The sequence below is a fragment of the Rousettus aegyptiacus genome, unplaced genomic scaffold (genome assembly GCF_014176215.1).
Source record: "Rousettus aegyptiacus isolate mRouAeg1 unplaced genomic scaffold, mRouAeg1.p scaffold_m13_p_14, whole genome shotgun sequence".
NCBI classification, from domain to species: domain Eukaryota; kingdom Metazoa; phylum Chordata; class Mammalia; order Chiroptera; family Pteropodidae; genus Rousettus; species Rousettus aegyptiacus.
In genome coordinates, this window is record NW_023416289.1 from 55,345,310 (window position 1) to 55,363,921 (window position 18,612).

Below are 18,612 nucleotides of genomic sequence, written 5' to 3' on the forward strand. Positions count from 1 at the left end.
AAACCTCATGGTAACCACAAACCAAAAACCTACCGAAAATGTACAAAGAACAAAGAGAAAGGAACTTAAACAAAACAGTAAAAGAAAACAGCAAACCACAAGGGAAGAGCTCAAGAGAAGAAGAAAGGCACAGAGGACAACTATGAAAAAAACCTAAAAACAAGAAAAGAGCCCCGTCAACCACTGTGGAAGGCAGAGGACAGGATCAGCTCCTCAGGGGAGCAAGGCAGACCGCACCCCCAAGCTTCTCCCTAACTTCCAAGGAAGCCGCGTCAGAATGGAAGCCAATGAGCTTTTCTTTCTGGAGCTGACTCATTGTGGCCCAGATGCAGCCTGGACGCATCCCAGCCCCACTCCAGGAAAGCTTAAGCCGAGCCACGCGGGAGGCAATGTGCCAGTCGGCCGGACCCGTGTTTGAATCCCTGCTGCATTTCTTCAGTGTGAGACCTGTGCAAGTGACCTCCCCACTCAAGCCCTCAGTGTCCTCATTTGTCACGTGGGAATAACAATTCCTCCAAAAACAACAGCAGTTTTTGACATGATTGGTGCTCTGTTCTTGGGAGATGCCCCCAAGATCCTGCAGAAACAATGAGAGCTCAATATTTCCTAACCAAAGAAGCAGCTTCCAGGAAATGTATCAGACGGGCCTAAGAGTGTATGTGGAAAAACAGCTCTTCCCCTCTCTCCCACAAGGGCCAGTTCGTTTCTAAGCTTTTTTATAAACCACCAGGTGCAAGCACCTCCCACTGGGCCCCGCCTCCACCTCCCCCAGCCTTGTGCCTGAACCCCTCCCTGATCACCAAAAGATGCCTTGCTGGGCTCCATCTCACAAAACATCCAAACCGTGCACACATGATTCATGCCAAAGGGTTTTTTGTTTGTTTGTTTTGTTTTTTTATTTCAGAGCCTAAGAGCCTATAGTGTTGAAGCTCCAGAATTTGGAAGGTCATTTCCGGCCACTTCTGCCAGGCCTGCTGGTGAGCACTGGGCAGCAGAGCCAGCGTCTGTGCACAAGGCAGAGGAAGCCAGCTTTCCCACAAATCAACCAGCTGCAGTTGTCAAAAGAGGCGAGTGCGAGGGCAATTCCAGTTCACAGGTGCAGAGGGCGCACAGCTGCTAGGTGGCCCACGAGGACACTGTGGAGGGGCGAGGTAAAGCAGGCCCGCCCCTCTGGCAAACAAGACAGAAACAAGGAAAAGGAAGGTCAACAAAGGAAGTGAAACCCGGGAGGAGCCGGCAGGACGCGCTCTCCAGGCAGCAGCATCTCAGAGTGATTGCCCGGCGGTCCCCTCTTTCCTGCAGAGGCCAGCACGCCCAGGGGTCCTCAGAGACCAGGTGACCCTGCAGCTCCAGCAGCCCCTTCTTGGGATACTGGAAAATCTGAAAATAGGGGTGAGCTGGGAATGGCCATTCTTTTCATGCAGAGCAATGGTGCAGACCATTAACAGGCATAGACACAAACCCTGCGGAATACAAGAAAAGAAAAAAGGAAATAAAAAAGTACAAAAAACCTTTCCAGAAAGAAGAGAGTCCCAAGGCCCAAAGGCGAGCTCTGCCAGTGGACTTTAGCAGAAGCACTGGCTCTGCGGAAACAGCGAAACAGGCCACTACCAACCTGAGAGGCCGGCCGGAGTCCCTGCTTCCAGAAGCCACTTCGACCCCTGACCCACGCCCGTGGGGACAGCCTTCCTGCACTCTCCTCCTGGGTCCAGTGGGTTTCTAGTCCAGCCTGGCCTACCCCAACTCCAAATACAGCCCAAGACAGTCTACTTTTTCAGCCAACCAGATCGTCATTCATTTAAATTGCCACAGTGAAATTTTACAGTTAGATTTCTAAGACTGACAACGTAAGAGCTATGACAGGCAGAGAAACACAGAAGGACGCGACTGACCAAAGGCTGCCTGGCGCTTTCTTCTTCCCCTCGGAGGAGAGAGTATGTTCTATGTACGTGCGCACCTGCACACACGCACACCTGCACTCACGCGCACGCACACACGCACACACACTTTCCCCTGATGTTCAAAATGCTTTGTGAACTAGCCATGCCTAATTCTGCGGAATATTTTTTTAAAAAAGGAAAGGAGTGGCAAGCGTGTACACTTCCCCTAGGGGCTGACCAGCTCTAAGCACTTTCACTTTGAACTTTCGCATGGCCATCAGCAAAGTAAGGCCAGAACTTGACCAAGACCAGAAGACCACCAAGGGGCCAGGTGTCTACAACATCGCAGACCCCGGCCAGCAGACGTCGGAAGTCCCGAACATGCAGGTGGACGTCCTTTAGGCTTTTTTCACGTTCTTGATAACTTCTGATCTCTTTCACTTTTGTCAACAGTTGATTTCAAATTACTGTTTTTTAAGACCAACGTGTTGGTACCCTTTGCCCCTTAACAAGGCAAAAACCTTCTCGAGGAGGAAAAAGGGGTGACATTTTAAAGGGGTGTCCGGAGGGCGGCAGAGGCGACTCCCCTGTGGTGACATTCTGAGCAGATGTTCAACACACAAAAAGGTGCCAGTTTCATAAATAATGTTTGTTTTGGTTTCAACACCTCAGGCAAGATGGCGTCCAGATCTTTCGCACCCTGGGCTGCAGCTGACCAACTTTCCACAGGATGCCAACGAGATGGAAAACAGGTTTTACCTAAAAGAAAAAAAGAAAAGAGCAAGTCAACGCCTTCCCACTGTGACACCTCCCCTACCGGCTCCATCCTGCAGGCCACACTCCCCAGCCAGGGCACCTCCTGACTGCACCTGCCACTCCTCCAGGTGCCTCCTCCCCTCCCTCTGCTCCCCGCTCGGGATCCCGTCCCATCTCCCCAGGCGAATCCCCAGTCCACAACCTCTTTTCTCCTGCATTCCTCCCTCCTAGCACGACTGCGGGTGTCAATGCCAGAGCTCGGCAAACTCTTTCTGTAACAGTCCACTGAGTATTTTCCACGCCCCCCGCTGCTGGGGGACGAAAGCAGCCAGACGGCACGGGAATGCTCAGGTGTGGCTGTGTTCCAATAAAACTTTATGGGCACTGAAATTTCCACTGCACATAATTTTCACATCATGAAATGAGATTATTCTTTTCTTTTTCAACCATCAAAAACACAAAGATCCTTTTTGGCTTACGACCTGTACAAAACCAAGCTGTGAGCCAGATGTGGTCCCATTTACCGACCTTGGTTTATGTAATTATCTGATTCCCATCTCTGGCTTAGGCTGGAAGCTCCTTGCAGGCCGGACCCTCATCTGAGCTCACACCAAGCACAGTGTCAGACAAAGTAAGAAATATCTATGCAATGAGTGAAAAGAAAGCTTACATGCTGCAAGGAAACGGGTTGGCAGTCTTATTCACACTGATGTGGGGGTGACCGTTACTGCTGTTTCAGGCCCAGGGAGGATGCCCCAGCACCTACGAGGAAGCCTGCAGGTCATCGAGTCCCCTCTGATTCCCCCTAGGCCTCAGAAGCTCGCAGTACTCATCACCTTCACACTGCCCACACACTGATGCTCTAAACAGCTTTGCTCCTCATCCTCAGAAGGGCCTCTGAGCCCAGCTACTCAAGAGGGCACTGCCTTGAGTATGCTCAGCAACTGCCATAGGGTGCTGGAGGGGACCCCGAGCCCCAGGCTTAGGTCTAGGTATCAGCAAGTCAAGTCTGTTTTCTCTTACTCCCAGCCTCGCCTCCAGGGTCCCCTTGCTACGAACAGCCACCAAATGCCCTTTGTTCCAAAGAAAAGATGCCAGGCATAGCCCCCGGCATTACGGGGGAAATCTCATCAGTTTCTAATTAAATTCCCACAGGAAGCTCTATCCACAAGAGGGAGGAAGGCAGGCAATTCTAGAACAGATGTCCGCACCCCCACAGGACACATCTTTTCCAAACCGAAGAAGCAGGGGATCGGGGCCACCCTCTTGGGGAAGGCAAGGCTGGCAGGAGCAGCACCGCACCTTTGGGCTGCATTTGTCACAGCTGCGGGGGACACCTACCAGGCAAACGGAAGAGCGACATCTGCCTCGTCTTGGGGGACACCCACAGGGTGTCACAAAAGTTTCCCGTAATAAATCAGGGACGCGCAGAGGCCCCAAACACCAGCCACAACGGCATGCAGGCCAACCAAGCTCAAAACACATGCAATCGAGATTCAAGTGCCTTTTGAAATATGGAATAATTTCAAGGCCCCAGGCTTCTCTGCACTCTGTTTAGTCATCATTTCTCTCTCTTAATTAGCCTTTTGAAGTAGAGTTGGAATGTCATTTCTACCAACTTTTCCTCCACGCCCCAGCATCTAGCCCTACACATCGGAGGTCTTGTCTCACAAATCGTAACATCTCGGTTGCATGGGAGCCTAGGAGAGGGCTGTCTGCGGCCTCACCTTGCCCGCCTTCTCTCCACTTCCTGCCTGGCCGCCGTGTGCCGGATCCGAGCCACGAGATACTATCAGAACTGCGGGTGTAACAGGGAGAGCCAGGCGACTGCCTTACTGCTCTGGCAACAAGAAAGTGATTTTCCTCTTCACATTCACTCATAAAATCACCCAAGGTCACCATCCAGCCACATCCGATTTAAACGTACCGTTTCCCAGAGAGAAGCAAAAAGTCGAGATGAGCTTTGTCCAAACAGGAAGGACAAAGTACCTATTAAGAGATCATCACATGCGGCAGACAAGTTCTCAAAAACGCTAAACAAAATATAAAATTGGACCTAAATTTCTTGTTCTTGTCAAAGAACAAGACCTGAAAAGTCGTTCGTGATGTGCTGCTCAGGTGGACGACGTTCCAAAGCAGCACGTGCCACATGGTCCCATTTCTGCAAAAAACAAAGTCCATGCGTGCGCTCGCACACACTCTAGCGGCTATAGTGAAGCAGGGAGGGCGCAGGTGATTTGATTTTCCCTTTTTCTTACCTGTTATCTCTATACCATACATTACACATGCAATACGGAAAGCTCTCTGAGTGACCAGTTGTCTCTGCGCCTGAGGACAAAGGTGGTCTTGTGTCTAGTGATCCCCCCCCCCCACAGTTCACTCAAATCCTGATATTACTTTGACCACAAAGAGCACAGGCATCTCACATGAGCTATGTGAAGTCCAGTCCTTCCCAACAAACAGGGAGGCAGGTGACAAGGGAATGACAAGGGAAGCCTGTGGGAGGCACCGAAGTAAATAAAGTTTCAGAATAAACCCTTATTCCAAGAAAGAAAGGCTGAAAATGAACACGCTAAAGAGTCAATAGAAGTTAGAAGAACAGAACACGCCCAGAGAAAGCTCAAGGAAGAGAAGCAGAAATCAAATGGAATTGAAAATGATAATATAAAAAAGAGGAGTCGAAGAAGCCGAAAGTTAAATTCTTTGTGTAGGCTAATAAAGTTAAACACCCAGTAAGATGGATCAAGAAAAAAGAGAAAAAGCGAACATGTTCAATACTAAGGGTGAAAAGGAACCACGACTACACATGTTACAAAGATTAAAAAGATAATTAGAGGATGCTGATTGAGGATGCAACTTGAGGACAATACATTTGAAAACTTAGATGAAATGGACAAGATCCTGGAAAAATACAACCCATCAAAACCGACCCAAGAAGAAATAAAGACTAAATAGTCCTATAACTACTCAAAGAATTGAACATCATTAGTTTGTTTTTTTTTTTTTTTAATCTTTGCACAAAGAAAGCATCGGGCTATTCCCAGCCAGTTCTGGCACATTCTACTAAACATTCAGGAAACGATCCTAATCTGATACAAACTATTTCAAAGAAAAGGGAAATAAGGAACACACTCGGACTTGTTTTATGAGACTAGTCAAATTTTTACCAAAGCCTAACAAGGACATTACTAAGTGGGAAAATGACAAATCGATATTAGTCACTAAGAGAAACAAAGAAGTCCTGAATGAAATATCTGCAAACTGAAGGCCGCAACGTGTGTAAAAAGACAACATGGCCATGAGCTAGCTCGTTTTATCTCAGGAATGCAAAGCTGGTTTAATATTAGAGAAATCGATCAATATAATTCCGCCACCCTAACGGATTAAAGGAAAAAGCATGATCTCAGTAGAGCTAGAAAAGGCATTTAATAAAATCTGGCATTAGCAAACTAGGAATGGAGGGGGAAAAATTCTACAAAACCCCATAGCCAACACTACTCTTAGGGGTCAATGGTAAAAGCAATACCCCATGACATCACGAACAAGACAGGATTCCCATTATCATCGCTCCTATTTAACAATGACTTAGGGGCCGAAAGCGAGTATAAAAAGCTAAAAAAAAAAAAAAAAAAAGATAAAATGTCGAAGGACTTGGAGAAGGGGAAACCCTTATTAGTCTAAGATGATACATCTATGCAGAAAACCCAAAACATCCCGTTATACTACTAGAAAAATAGTTTAGCAAGGTTGCTGTATTTTTTTTTTTTTTTAGATCACTATTTCAAAAAATTAACGGCAGTTTTGGACACGGTGAACAAAAAAATGAGAAAATGATATTTTTAAAAAGGTACTGGAGACAAGGTCTCAAATCACGTGACGGTGGCTGGCTGGAAAAGCTGTCCCCAACGTGACAGCAGAGAGAAGCTGGCAGCCCTGGAGCAGAAACCCAGGCGTGGAGATTGACCCTGCCGGACACGGAACTGCAGGACGGCGGATGATCTGGGGTGGACGACTAATAAAAGTAGATTTGCTGGGCTCCGCGGTTCCGCCTAGAATAGGGGTGGAGGAGAGACAGGGAGGTGCCTCGGGCCCAGTGAGTCCCGTGTTAACAGCTGCCATGTGCGGAAGAGCTCCACGCTGTGTCAGACAGAGGTGGAGCATCTGTTGCTGAAGTGGCCAAAGAAATGGCTCCAGAGCACGCCTTGAGGCCGGTTTCTTACCTGCTTTCGTGCTCGGGACTGAGCAGGGAGCAAAGGGGACTCTCAAAAACGAAAGTATCATCTGTTACCTTAACACCACCCGGGTGGTTCGCTTTATTCATTTGCCTTTGGAAATGAAATCACGATGCCGAAGTGGAATCTGCACCCCCATTTTCATTGCAGCATTATTCACAATAGCCAGGACGTGGACAGATGACTAGCTAAAGAAAACGAGCTGTGTGTATACATACATGTGTACGTACACGTATGTACGTACACGTACTATTCAGCCAGGAGAAGGAAGGCAATCCTGCCGCTTGCAATGACATGCATGACCCTCGGGCGAGGGCACCGTTCTAAATGAAGCAAGGACACTGGATCTTACTTATTTATATGTGAACCTAAAAAAAAACAAACTCATACAAAAAGTAATCAGATTTGTGGCTACCAGAAGCAGGGGGTTGAGGGTGGAGGAGTCATGCAGAGGTGGTCAGAATGTACAAACTCCCAGTCTGAGCCAGACAAGAACTGAGGGAATGCACAACGTGACGAGTGTAGTTGCCTGCTGTGTGGTCTGTGTGAAAGTTGTTAAGGCAGTAGATCCTACAAGTTCTCATCTCAAGGAAAAAAACTGTAACTATACAAAATGACAGATGTTAACTAAACGTATCGTGGTTATCGTTTCACGATATGGGTGTGTCGTCATTACGCTACACACCCTAAACTTACACGGTAATGTACATCAATTGCATCGCAATAAGATTGGAAAAAAAAATTAATTTCCAAAAGCTCAGTTGCCTTTGGCGATGAGTTTCACAGCCAGCAGCCATGTCAACACAGCAGTAATTGTCAGCCCACTAAAGGAAGTTGCTCCATTATTCGAAGAATTGAGACAAACTGTGGAAGCATCTTAGCCTGACAGCGGTTTTGGTATGTACCTTATCTGCAGCACACCAGACACAGTATCAGCTCCGCAGTCCTCAGCGACAGTAACACTTGTATCCATGTACTCAACAAAGGGCCCTCTTTCCCTATCCTATACTCAAAAAGACTCTACAGACAGAGTTTCTGGACAGACTGATAGCTACATTTCTTTGTTGAGGGTCTTTTCTTATTTAGTGAGACCTAAGGCTACCACAAAAATGGCTCAGTATATCGCAGCCCCCAAGCAGTGATTCTAGCCACCAAATATGGATCAAATTCTATTCAGTGGCTCAGAATCAAAACACTACGTTAATCCACTTAGGCCATGACGCTCTCAGGCGTGCGGGATGTGGGGGACCCTTTTTATTGTGACTAATGAGGAAATAGTTTTCTTCACATTAAGTTTTATTTCTGTACACTGAATGGGAATCAGATAAAGCGCCTTAGCAATAAAATTAGTACAATCACTAACTTTATTATATGTACATTATTTACCAAACGAATGAATATTACTAATAGTTTTGATTCTTCTTAAAGGGTTCTGCTCTTCAACAAAAATGCAAATTATAGCTAATGATTCGTTCCCCTACTCTGCTATCTATGATCAATCTGTGTTTTAATGTTTTTGTCTTCTTTATAAAATTTAGGTGTGATTCATTAACAAACTCTATTTGCAATATCGGTAATATATGTAAATATGATAATATAGCTATTTTTTTCCCCACACGAGTATAAATTAAAACAGTATCTTTAAAGCACATATACCTCAAAATATAAAATACCTGGGAATATATATAACAAAAATTTATAATACATTTATGAAGAAATTTTTGCAAGTACTGAAAGACATTTTTGAAAATATCTAAAAAATGGAGTCATTTCATGGCCACAGACAGGAAAAGTCAACATTAAGGTGCTGATTCTCCCTAAACTGATAGAGTCCACGCAGTTCTAATTAAGGGCCCAAACGCTGTTTTGCTGAATCCAGCTACTGGTTTATATGAAAGGCCAAGGTCCACGCACAGCCACGGGCTGGGGGACGCGTCGGGGAGGTGCAGAAGACGTGCCCTCCCAGGCATGGAAGAACTGTATCTTATGAGTCAACACGACAGAGTCTCACGGTGCCCAGAGGGTGAGATTAACAACTATCTTGGTAATCCGAGTAAAGGAGCTGACCCTCCCCAATGTGAGTGGGTCTCATCTAATCGATCCGCTGGAGGCCCAAACAGAACAAAAGGCTGAGTAAGGGGGAATTCGCTTTCTCTGCCTGACTGTTCTTGAGCCGGGGCATCGGTTTCCTGACCTGGAACTAGAACTTAGGCCACTGGCTCTCCTGGTTCTTGGGCCTTCAGGCTTGAACCTTTATAATAAATCCCGCTCTATGTATAGATATGCGTCCTATTGGTTTTGTTTCTCTGGAGAGCCTGGGGGTGGTGGGGTGGCGGGGGGTGGGGCAGGGAGCTCAGATTGGGTCCACCCAGGTTTGCCTCTCACTTTTCTACTAGGAACGGAGACCTTGGGCAAGAAACATCCCCTCTCTGGGCCCCCAAGCCTCATCTCTAAAGTACTTTTGCTTCCAGCTCTTACACTGAGAACCCCACATATCCAAAGCATATCCCAAAAGCCACCCAAAACCACACAACGCTCCCGAAGTCACAACACCATTCTGACTTCCCTACAGGCTACCTCGAGGAAATACACCTGGCTTTGGAGCTCATCGGTAAATTCCATCCAGGAAGCAACCCTTAACTCCCATCCCATGCTCTCGAGACTCAATTTCAAAGCAGGTGACAGGGAAGTTTCCAGGTGTGTGCACGGTGCGTGGCAGAGGCGATTGCTCGTACCAGCTCCCCCATAGCCAGGGCATAACAAGCCCCTGCCTGAATCTCAGCCCTCCTTTTCCTCCCACAAAGCTGACTTCTCACTGTTCACATCCGGGAAAAGCAGGAAATAACCACTTCTCAGGAAGTACTCCTCTGTCGGCTTTTGGGATGCTAAGTACTCTAGGAAGGGATGGCCGCAGTTCCCCCCATAAGCAGCACATCTGAAGGTCAAACACTTGGCCAAAGAACAAAAACACGCGCCTGGCCTTGCGGGGTTTTCGAAGGTAAACCATCCGACCGCCCCAAGCCCTGGAGCCCAGGAGTAGCGGCTGTGCCCACGCGCACCTGTATTTGATGTCGAATACTGTGGAGTCCTCGTCCTCGTCATCCTCATCATTCAGCGGGGCCATTTCCACTCGCTCGGCCGGGGTGGTGATAATATCATACTTTCGCGTCTTCTTCAACCTCTTTCCCGACCTGGAAGAGGGAATGCACATTCCTATAAACTCCACAATCCCCACCGAGGCAAGCCATGCTGCGGCCCCCAGCCGGGGTCCCCGGAGACCTGGCAAATCCCCCAGCTCCTTCGCGTCCAGCCATGGGACCTCCAGGAAGGTTCCTGACCTCGCTAACCCTCATGGTCCTCACCATGAAGCAGAGGTGATTATACCTGCCCTGAGCACTGGAAAACCCAGGGGTCCAGATCAATAATGCCCAAATGCAGTATTTTAAAATGAATGCCAAGAAAATCCATGATGAGCAAAGATGACATGTTCAGTGAGGACAGGACCCAGCACAGACATGACGCGCCCGCCCCTCGCCCCTCGCCCCTCCTCCCTGTCCTAGCCCTGCCGGGCTGGACGGTCGCTGCTCCGGCGCAGGCAGCATGGCTGGCACTGAAAGCACCACCCCGCAGGCTGGCCAGGCGGGGCCTGAGTCAGGGCCTGGCCACTGTCCGCCTGTGTGGTCATGGGCAGGTGAGTTCATCTCCCTATGGCTCAGGCTCCTCGTAAATAAAATGGAATAAGAATAATATTTGTCCCTCGCAGGCGAGGGAGGATTAAATGAAATGATGCGTTTAACAAGCCTACAGACAGGAGGCTCTCGGCAAAAATGACTGCTAGCAAAAATAATAAAGAAATCAAACTGCTACAGCCTCTCTCACATGACCAGGACTTGTAAAAATGAGTCCATGTTGCATCCGTTATGAGGATTTATGAGGACACTGAGTTATGACACTAAGCTTTTACCTCTGAAATAACAGACGGTCACTGTGGGCCGCGGGGAAAGAGCTGAGACAAGGCCTTCGGCTCCAGCGTCGGTCTCTCTACGTGAAGGACGCTGCACTTATCGGGGCTGGACACTCACGAGGCCACCGGCACTACAACCGTTATCGGGACTACCGATGCTCTTCGCATTGATTTCTCCACTATCTGAACTCTTTCCCAAATCTGAACTCTTTCCCAAATGCCTATCTTCTCCGGTGTCCCTCTTTGTTAAGTATATTCCGTGCTATCTACGAGAAACCAGCCGACTCAAAAAATCATAAACGGGGCATCGAAGAACGACATTCTCCAAACATTCTTCCTGCAGACTGGAAGCTGTTCCCAGTGGAGACCGTGTCAAAGACATGTGTGAGAGCTCTTTGTCCTTAGCATACAGGGACTTTATAAGTTGGCGAAATAATGAAAACACAAGTTCGCTTTCGAGGTTTCTTAACAGTTTCTTAACAACATCAACTTGTTCTGGTGTTACCTAGCATGATTTACCAAAAATATGACTTGCCAATGCCAAGCCCAGTGGAGGAGATGAGGGCCATGGGCGGTCACCAGCTCAGTGGCCCTGAGACAATGTTATTTTGGAAACAGGCTTTGTGCAGGAGTGTAAATGCTAACCTTAGAAACACCATTGTTCCCACATTCTCTCCATCAACAGATTCTTCCTTTCTCTCCAACCTCCCCCAAGTGAGCAAAAGAAATCTTCGCATCTTGCCCCAGATGATTTCTAATCCCTGGCCACCCCAACACCAGTACTGGATGGGCGACGTTTAAGCCCAGAAATGGCTCCAAATGCCACAAAGAACCCGAGACAAAGCCAGAAGGAAAACCGCTCACCTCTGTGCCCTCACACTGGAGTCACACCCCCCATCCACACGGACCCGCACACCACACCTTTCTCAGGAAAACAGCCCTGTCTCTACCCGGATGAGTCACAGCCACGCGGAGGGAGCACCTGGCGGGGCAAAGGCCTGGAACTCGCCCTTCTGCTGACCGTGCCGTGCGCCTGGGCCACGCAGCCCCCACGCATCTTGGCAAGCATCTGGACCATCCGAAAGGAGACGTCCGTGAACCCAAGGACTTAGAAAGCCCTTCGTGGACGCCCGAAGAGAGGGAGAGAGACCGCGTTCCCAATCTCCTACGAAGTCGAGCCCCGATTAACTGCAAAGCTACTCTCTTTTTCAACAGAGCAAGTTTTGGCCAGGTTTTCTGTCACATACAACCTAAAGAAACCTCACTGCCAGGGGGTCTCGAAGACTGGCGGCAGGCACGGCACAGGCTGAAACCGCGGCTGTAGAAATAATCACCGTCTTGGGTTTTTCCCACATTTTACTACTAAACCTTCCACATGTGAGTTTCCTATTCCCTCGAACCCTTTAAAACCCCTGGACTCTTCTCTGCTCTACAAACAAGGAACCACACAAATAAAAATGTCTTAGTGATGATATAAACGTTTTTGTTTCGGGCTACCTGTAAACAGGTTTTCCGAGGAGACACACATCCCGGTGGCTAAAAGTCACAGGACTGTTTACACTGGACTGTGCAGAAGGCAAAGGCTACATGGTCACCTGAGCCTCTCCAGGGGGCAGCAGGTCAGCGTTGTGGACAGAGCTCTCCCCTCACCGAAACACACACGCAGCTCGAGGAAGAAGCACCTGGTCTAGAAAGAGCCGGGGTCTGGAGTCGCCCTTGGGCTCACAGCCCAGGTTTTCCACATACGGGTCTTTCCTCAGCTGCGCAGGGCGGGGCGGGGGCAGCAGGAGGGCAGCTCTCGGAAGCCACTGGGCACAGCACTTCCTGCCGACGAAGGAGACTCGAAAGACAAATAAAAGGCACGCCTGGCCCAGGCTCGACGGCGTGGCCCCTCGCTGCGATTTTCCTTTCCTGCAACAGGGTCCCATCGCACCGGGCGGCCTCGACAAAGAGGTGGCAAGTGGTGGCTCTACGTAAATGTCTACGTTGGGCTCCACAGGAATAGGTGAGACCAGGAAGGTTCTAGAAGAGACAAAGGATCCTTCCACTGGGGCCAAAACGCATTTCTACCAAGACAGAGGAGACGTTCAAAATGCTTTTACTCTGAAATCTAATCCTGAAGCCGGAGGGTGCGCTTACTCAAAGGCCCTCCAACAGCTGCTCAGCAGCAGGGCAGGCGAGGCTTACGCAAACACCGGCTGAGGGAGCCGCGCTCAGCTGACCCGGGCTGGAGGAGGGCCTTCCTTCCCTGCCCTCCTTGCGAGCAGAAACGAAACTAAACCAGCCTGTAAGGGCTGGCCTGTCACTGCGAGCCTGGCGTGGGGTGCCGTGGGCAGGTCCACAGGTGGCACGTCCAGGGACTGAGGTTTCGATCTCACTGCAGTTTCTTTGTCTCTGTGCCTCTGGGCAAATCAGTCACCCTAAGCCTTAATCTCATGGCCATGTGCGGCCTGCCAGGTTAGGCAGGGTTCCGGCGACAGATATGCACGTGCCCCCTGCCCGCCCGCTCCGCGGGGCCACGGCTTTCCCCTCTCCCCTGGTGAGGCCTTCCTTGCCGGGACATCCCAGCCAGGCCCGGCTCCCCTCCGTGGGACTCCTGCGGCCTCCGTTCCTGGGCACCGCCCCTGCTCCAGGGCACCGGCTACGTGTGACCCTCCCACACCACCGCTGCCCTGGGGTGATGGTGACAGCAGCCACCACAGCGGGGCGTCCCTCCGTGCCAGGCACTGCACGCATGGTCACACCCCAGCCTCCGGCCAGTGGGCATCGTGTGGCCAGGGACACAGAACCAGGAGGCACAGAGCAACCTGCCCGGTAACCAGACCCCGAATCGGGACCTACCACAGACCAGAAGCCGAGCTCCGCACACTCCAGCAAGAAGGTGAGAAACCACCTCAGACACCTGGCATGCCACCCTCTGCTCGGGCACGCGGCAGAAGCCCCTCAGGCAGCCGGACGAGCAGCCAGCCGCGCCCCGCTACCACGAAAGCAAGCAAGGACGGCCGGCAACCAAAGGAAGCCCCTGCGCTTCTGACCACGAGGTTTCAACTACAGAATGACGCCAGGTCTCCTGAACGAACCTACGAGTTAATGGAATCCCGTAAAATACTGACAGATTTTTGTTGGGGAATCTAGATAAGTTGATTCCAACGTTCAGAGAAGGGGGAGAGGGGTCGCAAGAAAAGCCAGGGAAATTCTGGAACACAGAAATTATGAAGGGGAACAGCTCCCAGTGAGCGTACGCCCGAGGCTCGGGGCTGGGAGGGGGGTGGCGAGGGACTGCTGGTGGGCTCGGGGCTCCTTCCTACGGTGGTGAAAACCCCAAAAACGGACTGGGGTGACAGCCCGCGACTGTGCAGCACAAACCGGGCATTTTAAATGGGTGGACTGTACGGTTTGTGAATTATATCTTAATATAAAACTGCTACAAAAATGAGGGGAGATACGTATTAACACACGCGTGTGCATATATTGCCTTTCTTTGTGTCTACGCTTATCAAATCTCTCCGGAGGGAGTCACAGCAAACTGCCGGCATGCAGAGCAAGAGCCGGGCGGCCGAGGGACGGGGTTTGTTCACCACACACTCGGGCTCCTCGTGAATTCCAAGTCATGGGAACATAGGACCTATTTTTAAAACAAACAAACAAATAAACAAAAGTCGAAGTAATTAGGGTAAAATTTTAAATGGACTAAGGCGAGTCCACTCCACGGCCCTCCTCTGGGGCAGGAGACGCTTCTCCCTGTCCCATTCTGCCCTGAGGCCGCACGTCACCTCCTCGGTGTGGCTTTGCCTTGTGTCGTCCGGGGGCCACTCACACCTTCCCTCTACCTCGGCTGTTTTCATTCCCAAGCCCGCTAAGCAGTGCTGTAGCTCAAGGACCAGCTTCCAGCCGAAGCCACACTACTTGTCACGAAGAGTATGTGTCACCTTGACATTTAGACAGGACTGCCCCAGCCCCAAGGCCCTCAGGACGCAGGCCGCCCCATTTCGACCTTTGACCTCCACCATGAACCTCCGTCCTCAGAATGTAAGACATGACAGCCTTCCAGAAAACCAAGGAAGCTGAAAGACAGAAAGAACCTGACTCCACAACTCGCTTTCCAGCCCCCACCCTGTGGGGAGGCAGGTACGTCCCCTGGGCTTAGGTGGCAAAGCCACCACTGCCTCCCACCAAGGCGGGCAGCCAGGGAACCGTCCTCGAGTACCAGCTTCACTCCCCTTCCTGCCTTGGGCAGGGTCCTTGCACCCAGCTGACACTTGCCTTTTAAAGCAGTGTCAACCAGCCATGAGAGGCAAACCCCAAGGCCATGTGAATCTCATCTCCCTCTGCTCCAGAGGCGATTTGAGACAAACACTCGGCTACGGGAGACGGAAGCATCTCCTCTTCCTCCAGGGCAGCAGAGTTTCAGACTCGAGCAGCCCGGCTCTGGCGCAGCTCTGGCCAAGCCCTGCCGGACACAGGTGTTCGCGAGCCTTCCGGACGGGGCCGGCACCACTGCCCCATCACATCCTGGTCCCGGGGCTGCCCCCTCCCCACCGCGCCAGGGCCCCTCGTTCCAGAACCAGCAGCGGTCAAGCACAATGACACACAGCGCTACACCAAAGGCCCAAACGCCCCGGAGCCCCGCAAGCGAAGCGGGCCCGGTATGGCGTAAGCACCAGAACACGCATAGTGATATCCGGCCATGCGGCAGCCAACTCTCTGTCCTCAAGTCAAGGACACCCAACCCGTGAGGGGCGCTCACAAAGCCCGGAGATGGGGCAGCAGCCACCCCGCTCCTGCCCATGACTGTCACACAGGACAGAGGCCCTGCGTCTCCAGGCATTCCGTCAAGAAAGCAGAAGATCTAGATTTTGATAGGAAGATTCTCAATTTTTAAGTATGCTCAACTATCTCAGTTAAAAGCACTGTACGGATCAAAACAAAACAAAACAAAACTTATCGGCAGGCCATCAGTCTGCAACCTCTGACTCAATTTCCTGGCCATGATGTATTTGGTCATGAGTGCCAAGCATGAGCGACATTAAATCATTCAGCTAAACATCATGCGCCCAGAGAGATGGAATGATACGCAGGCTCGACTGAGGTCTTCCGTGTGTCTGATCTCTGGCAGCTCAGTCGCGAACACGAGGTGCCGGCCATTATCCTACGGCTGAGCTGCCCCTCCCCCCCCCATGGGCACTGTCCCCTCAGGAGTAACCAAGTGGTACCATGCTACATCCAGCACACCGTGCTCAGTGCGCCCAGTGGGGCTCACGCGTCATCCGGGATCACACGGCGGGGGCCAGGTAACCCTGACGAGCGCGGTTAAAGTCGTAGGGCTTTTCTTCCTAACGCTATGGTGTCCCGCCGCCGTCTGCCCCCCACGCTTCCTTCTCTTTCCCTCTCCTCTCTCAACGCCTGAGGGACGGACCCTATTCCCATCCTTCCAGGACAAAATAAGCACACCCCGGGCTTGACCTGTCTGAGGAACCACGTGAAACATGGCAGCGGCAGATGCCCCGAGACCGGTTCCTCCGGCTCTCGAGTGTGTTTGCCAAGGGATGGGCCCTTGCCACTTTCACGTGAGGTGCCGGCTAAGGGGAGCTTAAAGCGAGGAAGGCGGCCCCCAGAGGCAGCTCCAATGGTTCAAGGGCAGCGGCAAGAAGACCAAGAAGGACTCTGGTAGGCCCAGGGGGCCCAACCCGGCCTGGAAACTCTGGGGTCACTGTACTTCGGGACACATGTCATAAGTCATCCTTTCAGCACCTACTTGTCCCTGACACGTGGGAATGTCTGTCCTTGCCGCCGACTACCCTCACCTGAGAGACAGGCACTTTTCAGCAGAAGCTCCCGAACTCTCCACCTCAGGCACAGACGTCCAGCCGTGCGCTGGCATTTCCCAGAGCAAATCTCACCTGTGCTTCATCCTCCCCCACCGAGCCGTCTACTCTGTTGACCACCCCTGTCACCATGGGGCCCTCTCCGGGCCTTTCTGGGCATGCCGACACCTACCTCTTCTTCCACTCAGGCCCTTCTACAGGTGCTTCCGGCACCTTCCACGGGTCTCCACAGCCATCCTGCGTTCCCACTGCAGCCACGTCACTGTTCGCCCATTCACTCAGCAAACAGTGATTAAGCACCTGACACAGGCCAGCATCTCCACAGCAGCCCTATGATTCTGTGACTCCTGCATTCAAACCTTCCATTTGCTCCTCTGACCCACTGCAAATACCAAAATCCTCCAGCTGACATCCCCGTCTTCCAAAGTCCAGCTGCAGCAGCAGAAGGATGGAAAAGGCTGAGTCGGAAGGCAGACTCCTGCCCCTCACCGGCCCTGTGGCCCTAACCCAGACACTTCATCACTCTGCACCTTGCCTTGCTTCTCCGTAGACTGGGGACTCCGACAGCTCACCCGTCGTAAGAATGAGGAAACACACATAAAGCTCTTCGCACAGAACCCGGGACACAGGAATGGCTTAGTCAATAGGAGCCGCTATTAGGCCTAATGTCCGCATGATTCCGAGCGAACATTTTCTCGGACTCTACCCAGAGCGAAACCTGCTTGGCTCCATGGGCCCTGCAGGAACCTCTCTGTCCTCCAGCCTGTTAAGTCCTGACCCTCCTCCTCCCCACTGGCCTCTGCAGGACACTCTGCCCCTGGCCAAAGCCCCGGGGGCCTGCCTTTTGCAGCTTGTACAGCGTTGCTTTTGCTACATCACTCCTCTGTAGAATCTGACTGCTTCTTAACTACCAGGTGGCATCTTCCAAGGGGATCATCCCGACCAAAACGGAAGCTCCTCCACCTCTGATACGTTCCCCGCGGCACCCTCTACGTTCACAGCAGGTCTCATTAAATACACGGGGAAAAACGAGCCATTCAGCCGTGTTTTCTGCGGGGCCCTTGGCTAAGTGCAGGGCAGACCCAGCTGGACCAGTTCAAAACCCGGCCCACCACATCTTGGGAGTCCCAAAAAGGACCAAGCCAAGCCATCGGAACCCATGGACTTAAGTCCTACTTTTCCTACAAACTCACTGGGTGACCTTAACAAACTGCTCTTGTTTCTTGGCTTCAGTTTCCTCACTTGTACAACGGGAGGAGGGAAGGATGTCAGGGGAGCCCTGAAGGCGAGGAAGCCCCACGCCCGAGGGGCTGCGAGGCCGTGCGCCACAGCCCTCCCCCCACGCCAGCCGGTGAGCGCGGATCCCTTCTCCCTGCATGCCCAGGAAGGTGCGCAGCACGCCTGGGTTCCTGGCCGATCGCCCTTAGCTTAAGTACATGTTTTTAAAGTGAAACTATGGCCGTATGATTACAGAAATTCCCTTTGCAAATGGTTAAAACCAAAACACCAGCCATAAAACTAAAATACTAGACACAGCCCAAGAAGTCCTCTCTGCTTAAATCAGGGAGGGCATTGCTCCTGAGACACTACGAAGAAGGTGCTATCTGGACACTGACACTAGAGTCCCCCACACCCCTGGAGGTCCCTCGGGTCTCAGGGAGGACCTGTGTTTGCAAAGCCCCTAAACGCGATGCGTACATGGGCAAGAGTGTGTATGTACAGGTAAAGCTATATAAGCCAGAGGGCTCGGGGTTAAATTAAAGAGAGATTCTCCTCCCTTTCCAATTGCATAGAACAGGGGTTCCCAACCCCTGCGCCATGGATCAGTCAGTCCATGGCCTGTTAGGAACTGAGCTGCACAGCAGGAGGTGAGTAGCGGGCAAGTGAGCAAAGCTTCATTTATGTGCAGCCGCTCCCCAGCGCCAACATCACCGCCTCAGCTCCGCCTCAGATCA

At 51.3% G+C, this 18,612-nt stretch overlaps 1 protein-coding gene across 6 annotated transcripts in view; it reads right to left on the reverse strand.

Moving 5' to 3' along the window:
• Positions 1-856: 856 nt before the first annotated feature.
• The window catches only part of FAM174B (family with sequence similarity 174 member B), a 105,470-nt gene continuing 87,714 nt past the window's right edge, over positions 857-18,612 (reverse strand). For all 6 annotated transcript variants that reach the window (XM_036231995.1, XM_036231993.1, XM_036231994.1 and 3 more), the window contains 2 exons: positions 9,928-10,059; positions 857-2,639 (listed from right to left, as the gene is read on the reverse strand). In XM_036231995.1, the coding sequence (XP_036087888.1) occupies positions 2,636-2,639; positions 9,928-10,059 (136 nt within the window). In that variant the 3' untranslated portion in view covers positions 857-2,635. The remainder of the gene's footprint in view (positions 2,640-9,927; positions 10,060-18,612) is intronic.